The sequence below is a fragment of the Sturnira hondurensis genome, unplaced genomic scaffold, assembly GCF_014824575.4.
Source record: "Sturnira hondurensis isolate 20B ecotype Veracruz unplaced genomic scaffold, ASM1482457v3 Scaffold0014430, whole genome shotgun sequence".
In the NCBI taxonomy this organism is placed as follows: Eukaryota; Metazoa; Chordata; class Mammalia; order Chiroptera; family Phyllostomidae; genus Sturnira; species Sturnira hondurensis.
In genome coordinates, this window is record NW_028087061.1 from 1,342,753 (window position 1) to 1,370,325 (window position 27,573).

The 27,573-nt window shown below is 44.3% G+C and overlaps 1 protein-coding gene across 2 annotated transcripts in view; it reads right to left on the bottom strand.

The window, feature by feature from the left end:
- The window catches only part of TBC1D22B (TBC1 domain family member 22B), an 81,190-nt gene that overhangs the window by 3,441 nt on the left and 50,176 nt on the right, over positions 1–27,573 (bottom strand). The window contains exons 9-12 of one of the 2 annotated variants that reach the window (XM_037063276.1): positions 22,181–22,287; positions 21,642–21,717; positions 19,111–19,238; positions 18,727–18,822 (exon numbers count right to left, since the gene is read on the bottom strand). In XM_037063276.1, coding sequence (XP_036919171.1) covers positions 18,727–18,822; positions 19,111–19,238; positions 21,642–21,717; positions 22,181–22,287 — 407 coding nt within the window. The remainder of the gene's footprint in view (positions 1–18,726; positions 18,823–19,110; positions 19,239–21,641; positions 21,718–22,180; positions 22,288–27,573) is intronic. The other variant, XM_037063277.1, reaches the window with a different exon arrangement.

Below are 27,573 nucleotides of genomic sequence, written 5' to 3' on the forward strand. Positions count from 1 at the left end.
AAAGAAATTGAGGCAAGCAATTTATCAGACATACAATTCAAAATAATGGTTATAAGGATGCTCAAGGAACTCAGTGCAAACTACAAGGAACTTTATGGGAGCTACAAGGAACTTACTGGGAACTACAGCAGCACGAAAAAAGACATAGAAACTATGAATAAGAACCAGGAAGAAAAGAAGAATATAATACCTGAAATGAAAAAATACACTAGAAGGAGTTAAAAGCGGGCTAGATGAAGCAGAGGACCAAATCAGTGAGCTGGAAGACAAAGTAGAAAGAAATACCCAGTCAGAGTAACAAAACAAAAAAAGACTCAAAAAGAACAAGGATAGTTTAAGGGATCTTCAGGACAACATGAACTGTAACAACATTCACATCATTGGAATATCAGAAGGAGAAGAAAAGGAGCAAGGGATGGAAACTCTGTTTGACAAAATAATGACAGAAAACTTCCCTAACTTGGTGAGGGAAAAAGTCACTCAAATTCAGGAAGCACAGAGGGTCCTAATCAAGATGAAACCAAAGAGGGTCACTCTAAGACACATCATAATTAAAGTGGCAAAATTCAAAGACAAAGAGAGAATCTTAAAGGAAGCAAAGGAGAAACAGCTAATAACACACAAAGGAACTCTGATAAGGCTAGCAGCTTATTTCTGAACAACACTACAAACCAGAGGGAACTGGCATGAAATATTCCAAATAGTGAAAAGCAAGGACGAACGACCAGGACTACCCTTTCCAGCAAGGCTCTAATTTGAAGTGAAAGGTGAAATAAAGAGCTTCTCAGACAAAAGAAGGCTAAAAGAATACACCTCCAACAATCTGGCACTACAAGACCTGCTAAAGGGACTGCTTTAAAAAGGAGGGGAGAGAGGGGGGAAGGGAGGAGGAGAGAGAGAGGCAGGGGTAGAGAGACAGAGAGAGAGAGAAGAGAAGAGAAGAGAAGAGAAGAGAAGAGAAGAGAAGAGAAGAGAAGAGAAGAGAAGAGAAGAGAAGAGAAGAGAAAGAGGTGGGGAGGGAGGGAGGAGGAGAGGGAGAGAGAGAGAAAAACACAGGTACGGAAAAAAATGGCAATGAATAAGTACCTATCGATAACCTTAAATGTAAATGGATTAAATGCTCCAAAACACATAGGATAGCTGATAGATAAGAAAACACACCCTGGCTGGTGTAGCTCAGTGGATTGAGCGTGGGCCTGCGAACCACACGATCCCGGTTCGATTCCCAGTCAGGGCAGCCTGGGTTGCAGGCCAGTTCCTGGCAGGGGACACACCAGAGGCAATCATACATTGATATTTCTCTCCCTCTCTCCCTCCCTTCCCCTCTAAGATAAATAAATTTTAAAAAATCAAAAAAAAAGAAGACTGGTTCCTTAAAAAATAATAATAATAAAATAAATTAAAAAGAAAAAAGAAAACACAACCCACAAATATGCTGTCTATAAGAGACCCACCTCAGAACAGAAGATCTACACAGGCTGAAAGTGAAGGGATAGAAAAACATAGTCCAAGCAAACGAATATGAGAAGAAAGCAAGGGTAGCAGTACTTATATCAGACAAAATAAGCTTCAAAACAAAGGCCATAAAAAGACAAAGAAGGTCACAACACAATACTTAAGGGAGTAGTCCAACAGGAGGATATAACCCTTGTAAACATATATGCACCCAACATAGGAGCACCTAAGTGTATAAAGAAAATCTTGGAGGACTTCAAGCAAGATATCGACAACAACACAGTCATCGTAAGGGATTTTAACACCCCACTGTCAACAATAGACAGATCTTCCAAACAGAATCAGCAAAGACATTGTGGCACTGAATGGCCCCCTAGACCAACGGACTTAATTGATATATACAGAAACTTTCACCCCAAAGAAGCAAAATATACATTCTTTTCAAATGCACATGGAATATTTTCAAAGACAGACCACATGGTAGGATACAAATAAGCCTCAACAAATTCAAGAAAATTGAGATAATATCAAGCATGTGCTTGGATCACAATGCTTGAATCTAGAAATGGCTGAATCTAGAAACCAGTGACAGAATGACTGAATCTAGAAACTCAATGACTGAATCTAGAAACCAATCTCAAGGAAAAAACTCAAAAACCCTCAAATGCATTGAGACTAAACTACATATTATTAAGTAATGAATTGGTCAACAATGAGATCAAGGAAAAAATCAAAAAGAATTGGGAAATAAATGAAAATGAACCCAAAACAACCCAAACCTATGGGACACAGTGAAAACAGTCCTGAGAGAGAAGTTCATAGTGATACAGGCCTACCTAAAGAAGATAGAAAAACCTCAAATAAACAACCTAACCCTACATCTACAAAAACTAGAGCAACAACAACAAACAAAGCCCAGATCGAGTAGAAGGAAGGAACTAATCAAGATCAGAGTGGAATTAATTGACACAGACTAAAAGAACAATTCAAAGGATCAATAAATCCAGGAGCTGCTTCTTTAAACAGACAAACAAACTGACAAACTTTTTAACCAGACTCATCAAGGAAAAAAAAGAGAAAGGACCTAAATAAATAAAATCAGAAATAAAAGAAGTTACAACTGATACCACAGAAATAGAAAGGATTGTAAGAAATTACTATGAAAAATTCTATGCCAATAAATTGGACAACCTGAGAAAAATAGACAAATTTTTAAAAACATACAATCTTCCAAAACTGAATCAAGAAGCAGCAGAAAGCCTGAATAGAACAGTAACAATAGTGAAATGAAAGCAGTAATCAAAAACTCCTGGCACACAAAAGCCCTGGACAGGAAGGCTTCACAGATGAATTTTACCAAAATTTAAGGAAGAACTACCGTATTTTTTGGACTATAAGATGCACATTTCCCCCCACCCCCCAATTTTGGAGGAATAATGGTGTTAATGCTGCTGTTGAGTTCTATTACATTTACACTGGTGAAAGGTTATCTTATTTATGGTATTAAATATTTTACCACGTTTTTTTGCTTCAAAATTTTTTTCCCTATTTTCCTCCTCTAAAACCTGGGTGTGTCTTATGGTCTGAAAATATGGCAATTCCTATCTTTCTAACTACTCCAAAAATCCAAGAAAAGCCCTGGTTGGTGTAGCTCAGTGGCTGAATGCTGGCCTATGAATCAAAGGGATGCTGGCTTGATTCCCAGTCAGGGCACATGACTGGGTTGTGGGCCAGGTCCCAGTAGGGGCGCTCAAGAGGCAACCACATGTTGATGTTTCTCTCCTTCTCTTTCTCCCTCCCTTCCCCTCTTTAAAAATAAATAAAATCTTTTTTAAAAACCCAAGAAGAAGGAAGACTCCCAAACTCTTTTTATGAGGCCATATCAGTCTAATTCCAAGGCCAGGTAAAGACACAACAAAGAGAAAACCACAGACTAATATCTCTGATGAACATGATGCTACTCTGGGATGCTTTGGCACCAGATGAACTCTGACGCTAAAACCCTCAACAATATATTGTCAAACTGGCAGTACATTAAAAAGATCATACACCATTATTAAGTGGGATTCATCCCAGGAATGCAAGGATGGTACAATATTGGCAAATCAATAAATGTAATACACCACATAAACAAAATGAAGGACAAAAATCACATGATCATATCAATGTAATCTACTCAAAGCAATCTATACATTCAATATAATTCTTATTAAAACATGCCTATTGGTAAATGGCATATTTCACAGATCTAGAACAAATATTTCAAAAATATATATGGAACTAAAAAAAAGATTCCAAATAGCCTCAGCAATCTTGAGAAAGAAAAGAGTAGAAGGGATCACCATACCTGACATCAAACTATATTACAAGGCCACGGTAATCAAAACACTCTGGTACTGGCATAAGAACAGACACATAGATCAATGGAACAGAAAAGAGAACCCAGAAATAAACCTAAGTCTCTATGGTCAATTAGTATTTGCCAAAGGGGGCATGACCATACAATGCAGTAAAAATAGCCTCTTCAACAAATGGTATCGGGGGACTTCTGCCAAGATGGAGGCATAGGTGGAAACACTGTGCCTTCTTCCACAACCAAGTTTGAATACAACAAAGGTTTGGAGAACAAAGACACAGCCAAAGAACAGAAAATTGAATTATACGGAAGTCTGACAACAACTAACTGCTCAACCTGGAAGGTAAGAGAGGCGGAGCCAGCAGCAGAGCAGGGTCGGGCAGGACAGATCCCCCGACCTAGGCGTGCAAGTGGCCCGGACCCAGTCAGGGTGTGGGGCAGACTGACCTCGGTCGAATTCGAGCACAGTGAGATGGACCACGCAGGCCCCAGGGGGCGAGGGCTGATGGCGGTGGCACACTCGAGTGCAGTGGGACGAAACGCGCGGGCCCTGATGACAGTGGCAGCTGCTGCACCTGTGGGGGCCGCGGCGGGAGGCGGTGGCCCCCACATACAGCATCACAACCCAGCGACTGAGTTGCCCTGCTCTGGTGAACACCTAGGGCTCCGATCCTGCTACGGAACAGGCACGAACAGCCCAAAAGATGGTGAAAGAAGAACTCAAAGTCCCAGAGCCAATAACTCTAAGTGACCGAGAAATTGCCAGCCTCTCAGAAGCACAATTCAAGACACTGTTTATCAGGATACTCACAGAACTGGTTGATTATAGTCACAAATTAGAGGAATATATGAAGGCTAAACTAGTTGAAATGAAGGGAGATGTCCAGGAAACCAATAGCGATGGAGAGGAAACTGGGACTCAAATCAATGGAATGGACCAGAAGGAAGAACGAAACATCCCACCAGAAAGGAATGAAGAAATGAGAATTCAAAACAATGAGGAGAGGCTTAGGAACCTCCAGGACATCTTTAAATGTTCCAACATCCGGATTATAGGGGTACCAGAAGGGGGAAAGAAACAGCCACAAGTGGAAAACTTATTTGAACAAATAATGAAGGAGAACTTCCCCAGTCTGGCAGAGGAAATAGACTTCCAGGAAATCCAGGAAGCTCAGAGAGGCCCAAAGATTTTGGAACCAAGGAGGAACACACCAAGGCACATCATAATTACATTACCCAAGATTAAAGAGAAGGAGAGGACCCTAGAAGAAGCAAGAGATAAGGAGACAGTCACCTACAAAGGAGTCCACATCAGACCATCAGCTGATTTCTCAAAAGAGATCTTACAGGCAAGAAGGGGCTGGAAAGAAGTATTCCAAGTCATGAAATCCAAAGACCTACATCCAAGATTGCTCTATCCAGCAAAACTTTCACTTAGAATGGAAGGGCAGATAAAGTGCTTCCCAGATAAGGTGAAGTTCAAGGAGTTCATCATCACCAAGCCCTTATTATATGAAATGTTAAAGAGATTTATCTAAGAAAAAGAAGATAAAAAATATGAACAGTAAAATTCACAATTATGTGAATTATGTGACAGCAAATTCACAATTATTAATAACCACATCTAAAACAAAAACAAAAACAAACTAAGCAAATAACTAGAACAGGAACAGAACCACAGAAATGGAGATCACATGATGGTTATCAACAGGGGAGTGGGAGGGGGAGAGAGAGGGAGAAGGTACAGAGAATAAGTAGCGTAGGTGGTAGACAGAAAATAGACGGGGAGGGTAAGAACAGTAATGGAAATGTAGAAGCCAAAGAACTTATATGTATGACCTATAGACATGAACTAAAGGGGGAAAATGTGGGTATGAGAGGGTGTGCAGGGTGGAGGGGAGTGAAGGGGGGAAAATGGGACAACTGTAATAGCATAACCAGTAAAATATATTAAAAAGAAAAAGCAACTAGTCTATGTGCTTTTCTATCTACTCAATCTCTCCCCGTCATTTAAAATAAATGTTGTCCTTGAATACCCTCCCCCATGAACTCCCTGACCTCTGACCCCTTTGACTCCTCTTCTGCTTCCTGTGCCTCTCCCCAAATGCTCCCCACCACCCAAACTGGAAAAGGTATCATCTTTTTTTGCCAGCACCCTCCTCAGGGAGTCAACTTTTATTCTAACTTTGGCAGACTCTATTAAAGAGGTCTTCACCTTTTTTTGTACCTCAGACTCTGGCTGTCTCAGAATAATGATTTTAAATACATTATTTAAAATGTATTTAAAATGTATAAAATAAAATACACAGAATCACAAAGGAGTCCAGTTAAGTTGAAATATAATTATAAAAATATTTTTAAAACCAATGTGATATTACAATGTATGTACTCATTAATATATTCTATAACAAGCTCTAATGGCAGACTAAATAACTACTGTAATTTCAAAGTAGTGATGAACACCTCACAATTTCTGACAAAGACAGGCACTACTGACATTGCTGTGCCTTGCTGCCTCCACTCATTATTGTAGAAGACGCTAATTTTGAATTAGGGGTCACTGAAAATAAAACTAATCATTTTTTCCATCCACACCCAGGGTTCTCCTAACTTTAAATATGGACACTAGGTTCAAGTCCCTTGCTCTTTCTGTAACTTGCCCTTCTCTTGATCCACACCACAGATAACGAGAACTCACACTTCCCTTCAGAGTCTAGTAGAACACTCAAGGGTCCACATTAACACCAATATTAACTTTTAACTTAAACATTAATTGGAAAACTTTCTCTTTCCACTTTTGGTAAACTCACTGGGTAAGGTCAAGTTGCTATCCTGCTTCTTGAGGACATACCTCATTAACTCAGAACCAGCCCCTGCCTTCCAGAGAAGAGGAGCTGAAGGCATAGTATTTGCTTAGACTCCTCTAGAACATAAGATTTCAGGGCCCTGAAGACTCAGTGAGCCCCGTAAGGCTTCAACTGATCATCCCATTTGCCATCACAGCCCCTGGTTCAAACCAGGATGCAGGAAGTTAATCAATCACAGGAACTCTTAGAAACGCATGGGTCTAAGCCACATTCCTGGAGTTTTGGATTCTAAAGACTTGAGATGGGATCTGGCAACCCACACCTTTCACAAACGTCTCCATCGATTCCAACAGGCAACCAGGTTTGGGGTTACTACTAGAAGTACTAAAAAACTCTTGATGGAATAAAAGCACACTCAGGCTCTCAAGGAAGGAAACCCATAGATGTCCCACGAAATATCCTGCGGCCAAGTTGTTATTTTAATGTCTTAAAAATTTTTTGCACAAGCATGTACTCATGAAGAATGTATAGAATACAAAAGTGGGGGAAATGGTGTGTGCCTATGCTTTTTGACACTGTAGAACATCTACTGTATTTTGTAAAGTGATAGAGGTTACAAAATGAAGTATGCAAAATGCTTCCATTAATAGTTACATACATACAATATGTGTTTAATCATATAAAATTGCATATTAAAGTGTGTGGGAGGAAATGCATCACCTTTGTGTGGTAAGATTTCAGGTTCCTAATTTTCTTTCTACATAATGGTATTTTCTAATTTTTCTATAATGGTACATACACATACAATTGATTTTTTTTAAACAGCAAGAAAGGGGTGATCTTTCTAGAAGAGAATATTCTTTGCTGGGACGGATCTACCTGTAATTTCCAATTTTTCTAGCCTTGCTAGAAACTTCCCAGAAGCTTAGAAATAATTCTACCTTTGGCCAAGTTATCATCCCCACCTTCCCTGAGGTCAATGAGGTTTAGGAGTGAGGAACCACTCTGCCACCTGGTGGCTATGCCTAGGAATGCATCCCCCATTGTAGTGCTGTAACAATGGAAAACCTGCCCAATTCATTGATACATTTGAGAAAGAGATAAAGAGGTAGAAACTGAATGTTCACAGCTGAGAGAAGAAGGTGTTAGGCACAGATCAGGTGCTTTTATCTAGAGGTAGAGAAGAGACACTGTCTGGGCAGAGAATGAACAGTTGTTCCAAAGCCAGCTCCTAGGAGCACTAAGCAGGACGTACGGTTAAATGAGACACGGCAGTTGTGGGAAGACAGCTTGTGGGGCAAGCAAAAGAGAGGGTTCCAAATCAATGCAAAGAGGCGATGGCTGTCTGAGAACAAAAGCTGGAAATGGTTGAAATAGAAGAACAGGGCCTGGCAGAGGTACCTGCTGAGAATCCACAGATCACAAAGGAAAAGAACTATGGTGGAGGAGGAATTTGAGCTGCGCACGAATGGGGAGGGGTGGGGTGGGGAGAAGACAATTAGATAAGGAGCAAAGGGAGAAGAAGGGGTAGTAGGTAATAGGCAAAGGGGCTTTGGTAAGGAAAAGATACAGGGAAAATCCGTTACAGAATGTCCAATAGATCGAACAATTAATGAAGAGGGAAAGATCAGAGATAATAACCATTATAATGGTAGTATCATTTATTCAGCACTCACTGCATACCAGACAGAGCCCTAGATGCTTCACATGTACTCTGGATTAACACTTTTCATTGTCATGCCCACTATGAGATACATATTGGGTCCATTTTACAGTTGAAGTTGAGGCACAGAGATTAAGGAACTTGCCCATGGTCACTAAGGACTGCTGGGCTGGGATTTGAACCCAGGCAATCTATGAGTGAGAACTTGTACTCATAACCATATTCTTCACACTGCCTGCCTTGGAGTGAGAAGAAACCTGGGGCATAATGTAGAAGGAAGGAAAAGAAGTCATAGGAGAGGCTGTTTGAAGGAAATCTGGAAGAACTGGTTAATTTTACTCAGTGAAAAGAGCCAAGCACAACCAAAGACAGCATGTATACTAACTGACAGCAAAAGAACTTACGGCCACATCAAATATATATTACTAAATAGGATACTGTGTGTAGAGTCACTTAGCAATACTAGAACATTCTTTGTGAATGTAAAGTGTATTCAGGCATGTAAAAATTTCTTCTTAGTCAAATCTACTTTAAAACAAATCCTTCCTGTTTTGAGAATCAGTGAGGTAGCAAAACAATTCCTCTGATTTCAATTTTCAAACACGTGTCCTTCATTTAAACTTTTTGAAAGCCAAGCTTCTGTATGATTTCCCTAGCGTCAAAGTACCTAGTGCATTTGGCAAGTTCCCCCTCAGAGAAAGCCATGTTGAGACCCCTTGATGGCTCATTTTGTTTACATGTCGAGGAATCATGTCCTTTCTCACACCAGCCTGCTTTCTGAAGATTTTCCGTTCCCAGGGCCCTCTCCGAACCTCTCTGGGCAGGATTCAAACTGGCAATTTACTGGATCTGGATATCTGTGAGGACAGGACCTGCATTTAGGCAACATTCCATGATCCCACTCTTGAGTTCCTGCAGAAGTGGTGGGTGGATGCCATCCACTTCAAGGGATGTATTTACATTTAGTTTGTTATTTATGCCTGGAATAGCCCACGGCTTAGCACTGTTTCATTTATTAACTGTCTGCTACAAAAGACACTTTCAGAGTGGGAATCTCGCCAAGTCTTCTTCAGTAAGATGAAAGCAAAGGATTCTGAGACTGGCTGCTGCTTTGGTTTAGGGTCATCAGCTGGTCCCAACGACCTGTCAGTTCCCATTCTATATAGTTAAAGGAATGTTTATTATTGGTCCTTGCAGTCCCCTTGAAATCACCTGAAACACCTGAGGCCTTGTTGGCACCTGCTCTGGCATCTCTGTGAGGTTCCTGGCTCTTCTGGCCCTCACAGATGTGTCCCAAAGTGACTTTAGACTGTAGGGTGACCAGGCATTGGCTCAGGTGCCTGTTCTGATTTGGGCACACACTTTTCCTGGACGCATTGTTACAGTCAAATAGTTTCCAGGGTATCTGGGGGGTTTCTTTATTCTGTACTATATATATATATTTTTAAGATTTTATTTATTTCTCTTTAGAGGGGAAGGGAAGGAGAAGGAGAGAAGTATCAATGTATGGTTGCCTCTCGTGAGTCTCCTGCTGGGAACTGGCCCGCAACCGAGGCATGTGCCCTGACTGGGAATCGAACCGAGATCGTGTGGTTCGCAGGCCTGTGCTCAATCCACTGAGCTATGTTAGCCAGGACTCGATTACTATATTGATGATTACAAACTTGTGACCTTCTAATCCTACCAGACACGAATATTCCCTGTTTCCTGCCAGGGTAGATTTGAGGGAGGAGAATAGCTCAGGAAATGTAGGGCAGTCGGGGCATAAGGATTTCCAGCTGCTCCATATAGAGACTTTAAATTAACCCTCTCTTTTTAGCCCCAAACTTTGCCCCTTTGTTCACTGGTGCAGGGAGAACATCTGGATCTTCTTCAGTATTCTCTGACAATAGTTAGTGGCTTCTTGTTATGTAGTTACCTTCTCTGAAAGCTCTTATATTTTAGTTTCTCTTCCTTACACTCATACTTCTAATCCCGTACATTTAAGAAAAATATTGGCTTTCTTGTCTTTTGTAGTCTCACTTTCCATTCTCTGTTCCTATGTGTTTTCATTTATCATCATTATTGTGTCATCACTTTAGTGAAATTTCAGAAGGGAGTGGAGAGGAAAATACATACTTAAAGCCTCGTGTTTTGTGTATCTTGGTATTTTTAAGCTTGACTTCCACAGACAACTGTCTTAAATATCCATTTACATTACATTGTTTTACATACAAGAATATTTCCTTCTCATGTGACCAATATATTATAAAAATAAAAATATTTTTATTTCCGATCTATACATACATACATACATACATACATACATACATATATATACATATATATTAGGGATTTATTATAAAATGCAAAATGTTAGTTTCTCATTATCAGTGATTCAAGAAAACAAGGCGATGAGTCTTAGGCGGGGCTAGGGACTGCAGCCTGCTTCAGAGAGGGCCAACAGGCACATCCGTGACCTCTAGCAGATGGCCATTCTTGAGGGCAGCTGCCACCTGGCCCTTATCCATAAGCTTCTTGTTCACTGCATGCTCAGAGACAATGGTCCCTGGATAATGTGCATCTTAAAACACTGGGGAAGATTTTGCAGAAGCTTGACCTTCATGGGCCTTGATGATCTTGATAGGTGGGCCAATAAGGGTAGCCATGCTGCAGTGAGGATGGTGGATGTGAAGGCACTGGCCACTGTGATCTTGGCTTGCTCACTTGACCCTGGCCTTGCTCTACTACATTCAGTTCTTTTGGTGTCAGTGGATGCTCTGGGTCATCAATGGAGCAAAGCAGATCAAAGATCTTGTGCATGCACCAGCACTGCCAGGGATTGGCTGGTCCTCTTCACCCATGGTCACAGCCACTCCCCCAGTGCTCAAAGAAGAGCAGGTAAGCATTCTCCAGGAGGCCACCCCCACCCCACCATGGCAGACCCCTGGTACAAATTTCATGGGCAGTTTTCCTAAGTGCCCACAATTTGCCATAGCTTGTGCTCTGAACATGCACTGGGTTCTTGACTTTTGGAGGTATTTCCCTTCTCAGTCCCAGCCGCTCCTTTTGTTTGGTTGTATTCTGTGGTGGTGTACTGACCACAGGGCCTGCCATACTCACTCACAGAACTCTCTCAGATTTCCTGTCCTTCTGGGTTTGACATGGGGAAGTCTCCCTCAAAGTCTGACTTCCATGCCTGCTTCAATGGTGTACTCAGGGTGTTAGGAATAAAGACATGTTTTCCAGTGACCTAATTCTGTGGATTCCCCACTCTCTTTAACATTCCAGGCTTAGCCTTGGCCAGAGGGCAGAAGCTGCAAGTCCACTCTGATTGCTGTGACTTTGTTATTGAACACTGGAATGTACACCCCTGAGACTCAGCTGGATTTTGGGGTGGGACCAAGGCATCCCCCCTCCTTCCGTTTCCAAAGAGCTGGCAGGGCAGGCCCAGACATCACAGGGCCAGGCTTTAGGGCTAGGGCTGTTGATGTGACAAAAGAAGGGGGTAAAATTTTCCCTCTGTTTTAGAATCAGGCTCAATTTCCTCCCCATGGTCTTCTCTCCAGACCAGTCCAGAGCAGCCAGCATTTGCCCCTCACCTCTTCTGACACTCCAGCCACACTACCTTCTCTCTGCCTCCTGTCTCCCCACAACTCAACCTCCTGCCCCTTCAGCAGTTACAGGGCAGTCCTCTGTCAGGCTGGCCACAGCTACGATGCCCTCTCCTGTAGCTCACCATCAGGAAGTACCTAAAAAGTGTGGGCCCGGGGCAAGCACTGAGGTCTTGCTTCTGGTACAGTCTTGCATCAGAGGGGGGCAGGCCAGCCTCTCAGCTCTCACAGGCTCAGCCTAGTTTCCTGGAGGGTCCCCTTTGCTTGCTGCCTTCTCCTTTTAGGACCCACAAGAGCCCTGAAAGCCTTCAGGCCCACAGCTGGGGGAGAGGAGCCCCACTTCTCTCAGCAGTGCACAACTGTGCACGGAGGCCCTGCTGACTATGAACTAAGGTGCTCATTCCAAGGCCAACATCGCTCTATCTGACCACCACTAAAGCTTCCCTTTAGCCACCCAGTAATGGTGGAAGGCGGCCCACCATTACTGCTCCTGTCCCTAACACACTCAGAGTCACAACCTCCAGCACAGCCACAGCTGATTAGCTCTGTGACTATCAGCCCTGATTCCTAGTGGTCACACTTTGCCCTTCAGACCCCTAACTTGCCAATAATATCAAGATCCTCACTACCAAAATTCAAGTATTCAATACAATCATGTACTCTTCAGCCTTTCCCTGTGAAAAAGGACGTGTTTATCCATTTTGATTTGGGTAATTTTTACAGAGTCTGCTGTCTATTTGGTAGGTGGGTTTTACTATTGTTGCATTTTCCTCCCCCATTCACTCTCCTTGCAACCTTTCAATGGTGGCCGTGGGACAAACTGGACCATGTGCCCTTCTCTGATCAGGCTCTCTACTGCCAGCTTTAAAAGAGAACAAAAAAAACCCCTTTCAAATGCAAATAACATACAGTAACTACACAAATGTTAATACAGCTGGATGCTTTCATGTAAGTAAGCACCACCCGATCATGACGGGGGACACTCCCTGTGCCCCAGAAGACTCATGCTCCTCCCCAGCCAACACTCCCCCAACCACTGACCTAACCTGCACCATCAGTTAGTGTTCTTGAACTTCACATAAATGCTTTCCTACTATCTCATTTCCAGAGTAATCATGACATCTCTAAATATTTTTTAGTGGCAAAACACTGGCTTAACCAGGGCTCCTTGGAGAAGCAGTTAATTCCAAGGCTGGAACGAAGAAAATAAGATAAGCCTGGAACATCCTGTGGTGCCAGGAAGTAAGGAAGCACGTAAATATTAATGGGGTCAAAGAGACTCAGAACCAACTTGAAGGGGCACCCAAGGCCCAAAACTGGACAATCTGAAGAGCAGAATAAATAATGACAGTGCTGGGAAACCCATAAAGTAAAATAAATACTCATGAATCTTACATTGATATAAATACTTGAATAAAGAAATGGGAGATAAGGAACAGCTCTTCCTTAGAGTAGAATGCCAATTAATGAATGTGGAAGGAATGATGAATATAGAAAATCACTATTAGGCAAACATCACAGTAGTGATTGGTATAGGCAAGAACCATTAGCAGAAGTTAAAATTATTGGTAAAAGATGATGGGAAACAGGGTAACTACAGAGTCTCAAAGTGTCTCCCAGAAGATATTTATTAATTACCAATAGAAAAATAGTTAGCTTTTTGGTGGGGAAGCCCAGTCGACCCAACTAATCAGTGATTTTCAACTTTTTTCATCTCATGGCACATATAAAGTAATTACTGTAATACTGAGATGCACCAAAAAATATATTTTGCCAATATGACAAAAAAGGGTATAATTTTGATTCATTCACACTATACAGCTACATGCCAAACAACCCTAAATTAAGAGACATTCTACAAAAGAATTAATCAGTAATCTTAAAAAATTTTGAGAATTTTCTTTGTCATGAAAGACAAGGAAAGTCTGGGAACTAGCCCAGATAAGGTCTAGGAAAAGGACACTAACACAGAAACTGGTGAAATCCAAGTCAGCCCTGAGGATTAACAGCATTTCATCAATGCACAGCTGCTGGTTCACTGAGGCACTGTATATAAGACATGATATTCGGTTGATACGGGTAGGGTGTATGGGAATTCTGTACTGTTTTTGCAACATTTCTGTAATTGTAAAATTACTTCAAAATAGAAATAGAGAGAGAGAGAGAGAGAGAGAGACAGACACAAAGCCTTTTAAAAACCCGATCTGAGTGGAATCCCTCCTCCCCCAGCCCTTCCTGAGCCTGACACTCAGCCCTTAGTGGGCAGGTGACGCTAAAGCCCTCAGCTCTCTCAGGCCTGGGGGTGGGGCTGAGGGCTTCACAGGCAGAGGCCCAGAGCAGGTGTCTGCCCCAGCAACCTGCACTAGTGCCCAGCCAGTGAGGAGATTCTCAGAGCCCTCCTTCCCACAGAGACATGTGCACGGTGCTTTCGAGCCCCCTGGGTGGGAAAGCAGGAAAGGACATGAGCATGTCACAGGTCCTCCTGGCAACAGGAGAAAAACCCAGGGACCAGAGTAGTGGAAGATCAAAAGGAGGACCTTGGAGGACTTCTTTTTCTGTTTCAAAACCACCAAGTTTTGTTAAACATTTACTCTATGAGAAGAAATCCTGCAGCAATAGTCAGTAGGAAGGAAGGAGTGGTGAGGGGGTAGGGGAAATCTCGGGAAGGGAAGGTGGAGTGGGAGGGATGGAGGGCGAGAGACAGGGGGAGGGAGGAGGAAGACGATGCAGATCCCTGCCCGTGAGCAGCTACCATGTAAGCAAGGAGTCCGGGTCTCTACCACTTACTCCCTGGGTGACCTTGACCTCGTTACTTAATCCTACTGTGACTCAATTTCCCCATATGTAAAATGAGAGTAGTAATTATGGTCTACCTTGTGGGACTGTTCAAAGATTAAAGGAATTAACACAGGTAAGCATTTAGAACAGTGCCTGGTACATTAAAAGTGCTGAGGACGATTTATGAGACTGAACCTTATGAAAATGCCAGTATTTGACCATTTTGACCCATAAAAAACAATCTCATACAATGTAACCTAACATTATCATCACTATTCTATGACACCAGCCCAAGATGAGGGCCACAAGTGCCAAGGCCTCCTCTACCAGCAAGAGGGTTGGCCCAGCTCTGCTGGAAGTTCTCATTCCCAGCAGGCCATGGCCCAGAAGACCAGACCATTCTGTCCCTCTAGCACCTGTGCTCAGATACGCCTAAGGTTCCCATGCTCAGAGGTCTCAGGAAGGGAGCCTGTTTAATGTGATCCTCTTGTCAAGTTTTGGTGTCTGCTCCCAGGCAACTGCTTGGCCAGGGGGAAGCAAGTGCCCATCCCAGGGGCTCTGGCCACAACTGGAGCAGGGCCCTTTGCCCCTGCACCCTCTGACACCTCCTCTGCAGCCCCATTTGTTCATCCAGCTTCACAGTTTCACCCAGGGTTAGCCAAGCATGGTTCACTCAGGTAAGTTTCAAAGCACTCAGACTTGGGTTCCTTAACTCCATCGTCACTTCACCGCTTCCAGACCCAGGAGTATACTGCAGGGAGCCCTCGCTGTTTTGAGGGTTATATGCTCATTCTAACCAAGTCCCGTGTATTAATGTGAATAATCTTCACAAGAGCCCTAGGAGGCAGGTACTCTCAGCCCCATTTACAGGTAAGAAAACTGAGGTATCAAGAGCCACTTTACTTCTTAAGTTTGTACATCTAGAAAAGCAGCAAAACTAGGGCTTGACCCCAAGCAGACTAGGCTTAATACTGTTCTGTTCTGCATAGTTTTCAACTTTAGGAGGAAGGTCGCTGCTTCCTGGAACTCCCCATTGGCTCCCCTCACAGTTGGCTCCCTTTTTTGCTGGTTAAGGGTGATAAAGGGCTGCTCTGCTGAAACTGCCTCAACTTTAACTTTTCCCTCTGCAGCGACTTCACCTGGCTTTCCTTTGAGTCACTGCCGCTTTCAGCCCTGAAACTCCTCTCTCCCAGGCTCGGCCTCTTGTTGGCGCTCCCGAATCCAGGGATTCATTCGCAGAGCTTCCTTTGCAGCGATTTGATTACAGGAGGCCCTTTTCTCTCCCAGATTACAGGCCTGTATCTCACCATCTGACACAATGCTCTTGTGCCCTGGCCACACTTCTGTCTCCTAAAGGACACCTTTAGGACACCTCCTGTCTATCCTAACAGAGCCTGACCCACTGTTTGTATATTATTCACAGAATTACAGGACCGTGGGGGTGGGAGGAGCTATGCAGATTATCCCATTTCATTGCCTATTCTATTTTGTCTAAAAGAAAGAGGCGAGACTCCTCTCCAAGCAAGACTGCAGTGTTACACACAGCAGCAGACAAAAAGCTCCACTGTTATTCTGTGGGTTATTGCAGAAACACCTAAAACCCATCAGATAATCGAATACACTATCCAGGAGGAACAGCTCTCTAACACAGCTGTAAAGTCATAGACTATCATCCTCCGCTCTGTCAACACTGTGAGTCGCTAAAAGCCATTCCAGGAATCCCCTCTCCGTCCCTGAGCTAATCTGGGCAGCGCTTTTATCACGTATGACAAGGCCCTCTGAGCCAGGCTCATGATAACTAAATTAAATTCCATGCTCCCAGTATCCTGCTCCACTTCAGCCACATTATTAAAATTGATAGCTCACCCCAGCACACAGCCTTCGCGGCCCCTTGTGCTCATTTATCCTGGGACGTCACATACGCGGCTTGTTGGCAGAAGCCATGGCTCTTTATCAGCTGCCTGCAGCCTTGGCACCACAGCCAGCATCTACTCAGAGGCTCGCTCTTCCCTTTTTCTCCTAAAGGCCTTACTTGGGCAGGTCGGGTCCTGTCTTTCCATCTATCTGCAGAACAGGTTTCTGCCCACCTAACACCAATTATGGAGTGGTCCTCTTCGGGGATCACATGGAGAGGCTGCTGCTCTTGAGAACACCTATGCTATTAATTAGACCTTAGAAAGACGCTCAGCCTTCTCTGGCTTTCTTCCCCCTGCTTTAAAAAAAAATAGATGCCCACTTGGAAAAAACAAACCTTAGTGCACAAATGTACAAAGCAGAAAAACAAAAGTTCACTAATCCCCCGGAGATGACCATGAACAGCCTGCAGGCCTTTCTCTCTGCAGACTACAGAGCCCAGCAATCTCTCTCCTCAGACCCGTTTCCCTGTCCCCAAGCCTCCTGGAGCAGCTGCCTGGCATTCCACCACCTAACACTTGCCATTCATCCTCCCGAGGCTTCCAGGATGCTGCACTCAAAGGTCATCCCCTCTGCTTCCTTTGCTCCATCTGTCTCTTCTGCCTGGTCCTCGTCTCTCCTCTGCACTCACTTCCTTGGGGATCTCATCCACTAACTTGGCTTTAAGGAGCAATAGCTAAAGGCTCCTAAACATGCATGTCCAGTCCAGACCTCTCTTTCAAACTTCAGACTCATGAGATTTCTCTGTCTACCCTACCTCTCCGTCTAGATGTCTAATGGTAATTAAAATTCAACATGCCTCAAACTGGACTCCAGATCTTCCTCCATAAACCTGCTCCTCCTGCAGCCTTCTCATAAACTGAAGTCATCCTGACTCTTCTCTGTTATGCTTTACACCCAAATCAAAAGAAATTCCTCTTGGCTCTGCTTACAAAATATATCCAAGATCTAGCCAGTAGTCACACCTCTACTGCCCCCATCCAGGTTCAAGCCACTGTCCTGTCTCACATGGAGGACTACAGCAGTCTCCTGGGTGGTCTCCTGACTTCACACTTGCCCACCCCACAGAGAAGCAAGTGGTCCTTTAAAAATGTCAGACAGTGTCCCTCCTCGCTCAAGACACTTTCACAGCTCCCCTTCTACTCAGAGAAAAGGTCAAAGTCCTTATAGTGTCCACAAAGTCCTCTGCGAGTTTTCTGGCCTGAACTCTTCCGACTCTTCCCCTGGACCACTCTGCTCCAGGCCACACTGGCCCCCATCATGATTCCTTACTCAGCAGGTGCTCCGCTGAGTGACCAGGCTTTAAGGCCTTTGCACTGGCTGGTCCCTCTGCCTGGACTCTCCCCCAGATGACCATGAGGTTGGCTCCCTCACCTTCCCCAAGCCTTTGCTCAAATGTCACCTTCTTGGTGACCCTACTGTGATCACTTCATTTGAAATTACAAGCTACCCCTTCCCTGCCACCTAATAACACCTTTATCCTGCTCTACATTAGAAAAATGTTCTTATCACCCTGTAACATTCTTTTTTTTTAAATTTTTAAAAATATTTTATTTATTTATCTTTAGAGGGGAAGGGAAGGAGAGAAATATCAATGTATGGTTGCCTCTCATGTGTCCCCTGCTGAGAACTGGCCTGCAACCCAGGCATGTGCCCTGACTGGGAATCGAACCGCGATCGTGTGGTTCGCAGGCCCGCGCTCAATCCACTGAGCTACAGGGCTACAGCCAGGGCTGTAACATTCTTTTTAATTTACTATACTTTTGCTTATTGTAAATCTCTTTCCAACTATTCAACACTTTGTAAGCTCTATGAGAACAGAGATGTCTTTCTGTTTTACTCTCAAATATATCCTAAGCCTTCAACACTGCCTAGCATGTGGCATTGAAAAGCATGCTTGTCAGTGAATGAGAGGTCTGTTAGCACTGCCCAGCAGGTCTGCAGCAGCCTGTCAGGGGCTAAGACCCTTTCACACTGAAGAGCTCTGGGCTCCTAGGACTGCCTGCTGACCGAGAGTGGCAACCTTTTCTGAGCACCCCTTCTCCTTCCCTCTTCCAAGCCAGCGACCTGCTATGGCACTTCTATCTGTCCAGCCCACCAATGAGACAGCTCCCATTCTGCTGCCCAGCCCCAGTCCAGGCTGAGCTCCTGTCCACTCACCTGGAAGTCCTCCTCATCCAAGATTTCTTTTCTCCACTTGATCAGGAAAGCTGCACATACGTAGAGATGGAAGTGGGAGAACCCTTCTGGTTCAGACTGAGAGGGCAAAGAACAGAGTTAGGTCTCCAAGTGCTGACCAGCAGCTGGCTCTAGTCCTCTTGGGTCCAATCCATTTGCAAAGTGGGGATGTGGCACAACAGCCCTCTCACAGCCAGGCAAAGGGAGGCCTAGGAAGACTGAGCGGAGGCCTTTCCCCTGAGGCCAAGGCGGACACAGAAGCAGAAAGGAGGTGGAGAAACTTCAAGCAGCTACACTCTCCACCAGGGCAGGGAGAGGGCACCCCAGGGACAGTCTCGTGTGCAAAGGACAGGGAACTCCTCATACCTGGTACGTGTCCCACAGGCGGATGGTGCAGCGAAGGGGAAGCTCCCGCATAAGCAGGTTGTTCATCCAACGAAAGGCAAACTGTAGGTATTCAACCTCGTACCTCCTGAAGTGATTATGTACCTGCTCTAAAACAGGAAGTGTCACTGGCACCCGGAGCGCGACCTGGGGGATCAGACCCTGAAAAAGTCGCATGAGCCAAAAAGGCAGTTTCCATTTCTTCCCCCCTAACCCCAGGGAAGCCAGATCGAGGGGCCGCACCAGCACTGACTGTCCTGCATGTTTGATTCCACCATGTCATGGCAACACTGCACAGAACTGATCTATACAGAACTACTTTCGCATCACAAAGTCATGGTCTTGGTGTCTCTTCCTTCGCAGGGCTGCTCTAGCCACAAACCAGAGACATAAGGTTCCCTTGGCTGCCTGATCTTATTATTCATCAGAGAAGCAGCCAGAACGGGAAAGAACAGAGGGTCACCTTGGCCACCCTCCTGCCAGTGAGGATTTCCTCCTCAGCGTCTCCCACAGATGGCAGCTGGCAGGGGCTTAAACCCTGCCAGTTGAAAGAGGTTCACCGACTCCACTCAAGGGCAGCCTCTCCCGCTGAAGTATTAAGTGATTCACCAGAAAAGCATTTCGTCATGTTCAACAGAAACTATCTCCCTGACTCCCACACCTTGGTGTTTGTGTGCTATTCTGGAAAAACCCCAAAACAAACCTGATCCCTGTTCCACAAGGCAGTCCTTCAAATAATACTTAATAAAATTTTTTACATCATTATCCTCCTCAGCTTCCTGATCTATAAAATGAGGATAATTGCTCATACCTTGGAAGGCTTAGACAGGATAAAATGAGAAAATAAAAGTACTTACAACGACACCTGGCATGTGGTAAATACTTAATACAATTTTTGAAGGAGTAACTATTAACAATGGTTACTTCTGGTGGGTCAAATTTAAGGAAGGGAGAGAATTTTTATTTTGTGTTTTTCTGAACTGTTTAAATTTCTGTAATAAGTATTACTTCTATAATTCAAAGGATAACGATATATACACTTCAACCTCCACTCTCCTAAAGCACTAGGCCTTTTTTACCAGGCACGTGTGAGGACAGAGAAAACACGGCGCGGGCAGCCGCGGCAGGAGCTGCAGCCTCGGCCCATCAGCCGGCGCAGCAGCCAGCACAGCAGCCAGCACAGCAGCTGTCTCTGGCAGCAGGCGCCCAGGGCCAGAGTCCAGGTGGGGGACGCAGAGACAGGGCCCTGCCCTGGGGCTAACAGCTGGTCAGAGTGATAAGAGAAAAAACATTCCACATATTATGTAGAGAAAACAACTGAAAAGTTGTTTCCTTCCTTTTATGACTTAGGATTTCAGTCTTCCATGTTCAAATGAACATGGAAGACTGAAATCCTAAGTCATAAAAGGAAGCTGAAGTGAGAGAAACAAATCAGGGGAGGTTTTCATAGAAAGAAAACCTGGGGAAAGAGAGAGAAAGATACACAATTCTGCATGGGACGGAAGGCAATGCTTAGGTAAAGCAGAAAACCCCTGACTGGGAAAGCCAGGAAATGAGATGTATTAGTTGGTGTAGTAACCGGCGAGGCCCTAAGGAAGCTTTCCACCTTCACTGGTGCTGCTGCTGCCACGTAACAAACCTCGCTGCTCGGTTCTATGTGTTCTTGATAAAACCTAACTCTGACCTCTCTCCCCGGGCCTCAGTTTCTTCATCAGTCAATAGAAGGCTTCCTGAGTTGCTTTTTTTAAAAATTAATTATGTCTTGTTGATTATGTTATTACAGTTATCCTGAGTTTTTCCCTCTTCGCCCCCCTCCACCTAGTGCCCCCCACTCCCTCAATCTCCACTGTTCATGTCCATGGGTCATGTGTGTAAGCTCTTTGGCTCTGAGGTGCCTTTTAATTCCCATATTCCATGACGAAGCCAGAGCTAAGGCATTAATATAAGGCTCCTGTTACTCAAAGACATTCTGCTTCAGGAGGAGCCAACCCAAACAGGTCACAGTAGCTATGGGAAGTCCTGCTGGGGTATCAGCCAGACTTGAGGACCTTGTGTCAAGCCCAGGAGTCCTGAGTTTTTATTACCAATTGAAGGACAAGGTCAGACTACAGAAAGGGAATTCAACCAGAACAATGCTCAAGAAAAATGCTGTCAGGTGATCGAAGGTTGGAAGAGGAAAGGTTTGGAGCAGACATGGCTGGCCCAGAGCAGTGGCTAGGAAAATGGAGCAGGGAGGATGGATTTGAGGAGAGATGCCGAAGGAGAACTGATAGAACTTGGTGACAGAAAACTAAGGAGGAACAAGAATTTGAAGTAACATCTGAGTTCTTACCTCACCTTCCTGTTGCGATTTGAAAGGATACTGGTGCCACCAGCAGCACAGAGTAAGTCAGACAGGCTCACAGCTGCGGGGTGGGGGGTGGGGGGGCTGGGGGGGGCACCCACAGCATCACTGGCTTGCATCAGAACCATACTGTGCTATTGCTAGAGAACTCCCCATCCTCTGAACCTACCATCAATCCGGCTGACAAGCTCTTCCAGTGCCTTGACCTTCTTCTGGATCCCTGGTTGTGCAAAGGTGTAGTTATCCTGACAGTGAAACAGAGCCCAGAATAAACAGGGACTCAGAACAGTCGTGCTACCTCTCAAGTTCACAGAAACATGTTTAAAAACACAAGCTGTTTTTCCAAAGCCAGTGCCAGTATTTGGCGGAACAAAGGAAACTCCAGAGCACCAGAGTGTGGGGAAGCCTAACAGAGCTGTCCTTGGCGGAGGCAAACAACACGGCCCAGGTGCACAGTGGAAGGAAGGAGCATGCTCTGATGTCAAAGCCAAGGCAACATGGACACTGCCTGAGATTCCAGGGATGCTAGACCACTGCTTTTTGAAAGCTTTAAGCTAATGAGAGAGGCAAAGATGGATGGACAACGAGGGGAGGTGCCATGCCAGGTGAGGTGGGGGGAATGTCTGATGCAGAAGGGCAGTAAGGAACCCAAAGGCCCACAGGAAGCCCTGTGAACCTGGGTGACCCACAGGGGCAGAACCTGCTCACCTGGATGCCATCCAGCAGTTTGCTCATGCACCAAAAGCTGTCAGCTTCAATGCTTCGCAGCATGTCCTGAGACAAATTGGTCACATCAAAGTTCTCCACATCCTCTTCTGTAAAAGGAAAGGTGAAGAAGGTCCAGAGGTCTTCTCTGGACAATGGAGAAAGACAGAGTCTAGTATCTTCACTGGGACCCTTTGGGCGAGGAGAGAGCCAGGCTAACCTGATGCCAAGGACAGGGCCTGTCCTCCTCCCCTTGGCAGGTGGGCGAGCGAAACCCAGGGGAGTTCTTGATGATCTCATTACAACACTGAACAGGCCATTCCTCACACCAAGCCTGCTGGATCCAAAATATCTTTCTCTTCCCCTGCATTTGTTCATTCCATTTTAGAAGAAGACACTTCAGGCCTCATGTTCAATGAGCTATACACCCAGCCCCCTGGACAAGGTCTGGAAAAATTATTTGACTTCAGAAACTCAGTGAGCTGTATAGCACACTCATAGTTGTATGTAGTGAGAGCAACTGGCATCAAACAGCTCCCGCAGCTCATTTTTAAAGGTGGAATTCCCCAGTTCTGACTAGGCAGACCCATGGCCTCCCCACTTAGAAGTGATGAGTGTGTGAAGGAAGGCAGCCCAAACCTGTGGAAGCTACTAGGTTTAATTTCAATGAGTTAGTAGTTCTTAGGATGGGCTGTATAAAACATAATCCTAGAGGATAGTCAAGAAAAAAGGGGTTCCACAGACAAACGTGGTTGAGAAATGCCACATTATATATCTGCACCTTGGAGATTCACAAAGGGCATAGCCAATAAAAATATTTGAGAAGTTATAAGAAATTCTCCATTGAGTGAATATACTTAGGGTGAGGGAGGGAGAAAGAGAGGGAGAGAAACATCGATGTGAGAAGAACATCTATCGGTTGCCTCTTGCATCACCCTGACTGGGGACTGAACACACAACCCAGGCTTGTGCCCAGACTGGGAATTGAACCAGCAACCTTTTGCTTTGTGGGACAATGCCCAACCCAATGCCCAACCCACACTAGTCAGGACATGGGACCTCTTTTAAAAAGGACCATCTATTAGCTCTCACAGAAATCCCACACCAAGTAATAGGAGTGGGAAGTCAGCTGTCTGGTCTGAGATCCCAGTGGGGAGAACATAAGGAGTTCTCAGGACACCTGGAGAAGGAAAAGGCCGCCTGCTGTCTCCTTCCTGCTGCACAGAAGGTGGAAGTACCAAGAAAGGCTCTCCCTGCCTGACAAGACAGGCCAGCCCACCCACAGGCTCCAGTGTGTCTCTGTCAGAGGCCACACGAGGAAACATGGAGGCCCTTGAGTTCCGCACCAAAGGTGGCTTCTCTCCTGAGACCCATAAGCCCTGTTTTGAAAACAAGAAATTTACTGCAGTCCCTGGTGCTGCAGAGAGACACAGGCATCCAACAAAATGTATTCAGAATCTAGCCCTTTCATTTATGAGAACTATTACCAACACCTACAACTGAATCTCCTCAAGATAACATGTAATAACAACTCTCAGATTCTCCTCTTGTATAAATAACATTTTTAAATGGACACCAAGGGCTGTAAAAACCCTTTTAGGGAAGGGGGGGATGTTTTATTAGAAAAACTATGCCCCGGAAAAAAACTAGAAATAACCTATATATATTAACCTATATACACAGGTAAATATATGTCAATACATGTAAAATGCTACCAGCAGGGCCTGGCACACAGTAGGTACAATATAGTTTTAGGGGTAGTTTATTAGGAATTTGTAATAGCATGGAAAAGCACATCACAGTGTGAAGGGAAAAAACAAGGCTCACAATGATTCAAGGTGCACTCTCAGCTACTGCATATGTGTGTACATAAGCACAGTGGAAAGATGAAATATATCACAAGGTTTATAGGGCTTGTTCCCCGGGTGGTAGGGATGAAAGATTTTTATTTCTTTAAGCTTTATTACACTTTTCAAAATTTCTACAATAAGCATAATTTTTATAGTCTGGGGGAAAATGTAATTATTTTACATAAAAAGCTACAATTGACTACATCTGCCTTTTATGACACACACAACAAAAGAATAAAGAAGTTTTTCTAAAACAAAAGCTTGCAGAAACTAAGACTTTAGATAATATATAAAGGTCCATTTGAGAAACTACATTGAGAAAAAAAACCTTTCTAGAAACATCATCTTTCTTTTTTCCTAACTTAAACACTTACTATGTAGTGTTTTCTAGGGGGTGGCCATATATGTACTATTAATTTAGTTAAGTGATAGCAAGCTGTGAGACCCAGCTCAGAACTTTCTTTTTCTTCTTGCTTGGTATTACTTCTCTAAAGTCCTTGTGTGTAGCTGCTCATATCTGTAGTCCACTGCCCCAGTGTGCTCACCCACCCCGGAAATTCACATATCTGTTCCCCAGGCACAGATCCCCAGGTGCCTCCAATTTCCACTACCACAAACACGCCTCGAGAAAACTTTCCCTTCCTCCAGTGTGAGAACTGCTCTGGGCCACAGGTACTGCCAGGTCCAGGCTCACGGCAGTGCAGGAGGAAAGAATGCCATTTCCTTTTGTGTGAGCACAGCTACTCACACGAACCAGCGGAGATGCTCCCTCTTCAAGAAAACAGCCTTGTCAGAAAAAAGTGAAACCCACAAGGTAGGTTCAGGGCCAAAACCACTCCCACCACTCACTCACGTGCCCAGAGGAAGATCCAGGGCTCCATAATCACGAGGCAGAAGGTTCTTTTCCACCTTGGGCATTCTACAGTTCCAGAACATTGCAGTGGAAATGTCACTGCGAATGGAAACCACATGTAGCAGAGAACAAAGAGCTTGGGTCCCTGAGAATAACAGGGGACACAGTTGCCATATGAGCCCTGGCGACATATGGCTTTTTGTCAGACAGAATAGCATGTGATTAAAGGAACAGACTCTGGAGCCAGACTGTGTAGCTCAAATCCTGACTCCCTCAATCCATTAGCTATGTGGCTTTGGGCAAATCACTTTACCTTCTGAGCCTCAATTCCTCATCTGTTAAAGTGGTGATTTCCAACCAGTGCCATAGGATATGGGTTAAAAAAGTTAATATATAAAAATGCTAACAGTGCCTGGCACAAAATAAGCATTATGCAAATGTCAGCTAGTATTATTGTTATTAAATGAGGAATAATAAACTCCTGTCTTGTTTCAGCCCATTTTTAAAATTAAATGTATTGTGATGACATTGATTAATAAGATTAGATAGGTTGCAAATGTACATTTCTATGATACATGATATATTGCACTGTGAGCCCACCCCCCCAAGTCAAATCTTCCATCACCGCATATTTGACCTCCTTTACCCTTTACTGCCTCCCATCACCATTTCCTCTGGTAACCACCACACTGCTGTCTGTGTCTGAGTTTTTGTTTGTTTTTCTTGTTTGTTGATTTGTTGTTTTCAGAGCCTCAGTTATTTTGGATTCCTGTTATTTACAGCCAAACCTAACATAATTCCAGAACATACCTTAAAAATAGGTCAATTTTTAAAGTTTCCATTTCTACCATTTGGTCTTAAGGAGATGATCTAACACGTGGGGTCTTAAGTTGGTAAGATGCCACTCTCAGCAACTGTACCAACTTCAAATGTTCAGCGGCCTGTCCAGGGAAGAAAGAGACCGAGATGCTGAGCCCTCTTAGGGGGCGTCGATTGGGGGCTCTTTTTTCCCTATATTCTGCCCTTGTACCAGGCCTGTCCTGCTGTCACAGATAGGGGGACAGTTTACCAGCACTTCAGAGTGGGGAGAGAGTTTGGTTCTAGTGTTCTGCCTGATAGGAGGATAAAATTCACACATTCAGTAAAAACACTGTGAGCTGAGTGCACCAGCAGAAAGCAACAGAGATAGGGAGGCCCAAATGCTCTCTGAAGGGCTTCATTCATCATCAACAGTCTGTTCAGAAGGATCATTAAATGTCCCACTTGAGAAAATTCAACATATAATTGAGCTGGGATGGGAAGCCATGCCAGCAACATAGTCTGGAATGAGGACAGTGTCTTCAGTTGTCCCTACAGACATGCAGCAGCCAAGGACTCTGGCTGGAAGGAAAGATTTTAAGAGATATTTTATGGCTATTTTAGGAGGCAAAGCATCTAAAAAGAGAAAACCCAAAGCTCCTTATAAAAATAAAATTGCCTACTCTGGGTTTGACAGAAACATGCCCATTCATAAGCTGATAAAACGTCCTTGAGTCGTGGCTCTTGTCAACTGTTTTTTTTTTGAGAACTCCAAATCCTGGGCCTAAAATCAGCTTCAGATATGCCTCAAGAACTCCTCCACGGCTTTGGGTGTTGCTTAAACTGACAAGAGTTACTTGTCCATTCATTGCTCTTGGCATTTCCCAGGGTTTGCTGGGTCAGAAAGACAGCCTAACCGAAGGTACGAGAGGGTGCCAGGCACCAGACTGCAATGGCTGTCTCTGATCCAAAGCCTCTGGCTTATTTGGTTCCTTGTCTTTTTCTTTCTTTTAAGTAAACTCATAAGAATACCTTACATATTTTCTGATCACAAAAGTAAACTAATTGAGAAAAGGAAAATACAATTTTTTCAGCCATACATCTAAAGAACCTCACAAAATGAAGTTTTTCATCCAAAATAGTTTTTTAAGAAAGGCATTGAGGAATTCATCTAATTGCCTGTATGTAATAGTTAAGTGGTTCAAGTGTCATAAAAATACATTGTTGGAAATTATTCACTCAGCATTTTCAGGCAGGTATTTGACGGCAGCAGCTGAGACAAGGACACCACTGAAAACCTTAGTGTGGAGAGCACAGAGGGGCCCCTTGGCTAACCCCTGGGAAGTCAAAGCACCACACAGAGAAGGGAGCATAGCAGCACTGGTCTCTTCAGGGAGGACGGCAGGGCAGAGACCCAGAGGGTACACGTTCTAAACTGTGTGGAAGGAGATGTACTGTTTTAGAGACAGAGGAGCAGCTGACCATGGAGCCCTTCCTGACACTGTGACAATCAGGGTAGTGACCAAAAGCTCATTAACTCAGAATGACACATGAACACTGGCTATACACTACCCAGTATGGAGTAGCCTGGGTATTATTTATGTCATGATACCTGGGTAAAATTAATTTTAAAAACCAACATACCACAAAATTTTCTCTATTTCCCACAGGTTTCAGTATTACTTTTACTTAGCAAACATTAGTGGTTGCTGGTTAACTTGATCTCGTGGCACTAACTACTGGCCGTAGGACCCCCATTTTTTTAAAGATTTTTATTTATTTTTAGAGGGGAAGGGAAGGAGAGAAGGACAGAAATATCAATGTATGGTTGCCTTTTGTGAGTACCCCACTGGGAACTGGCCCGCAACCCAGGCATGTGCCCTGACTGGGAATCG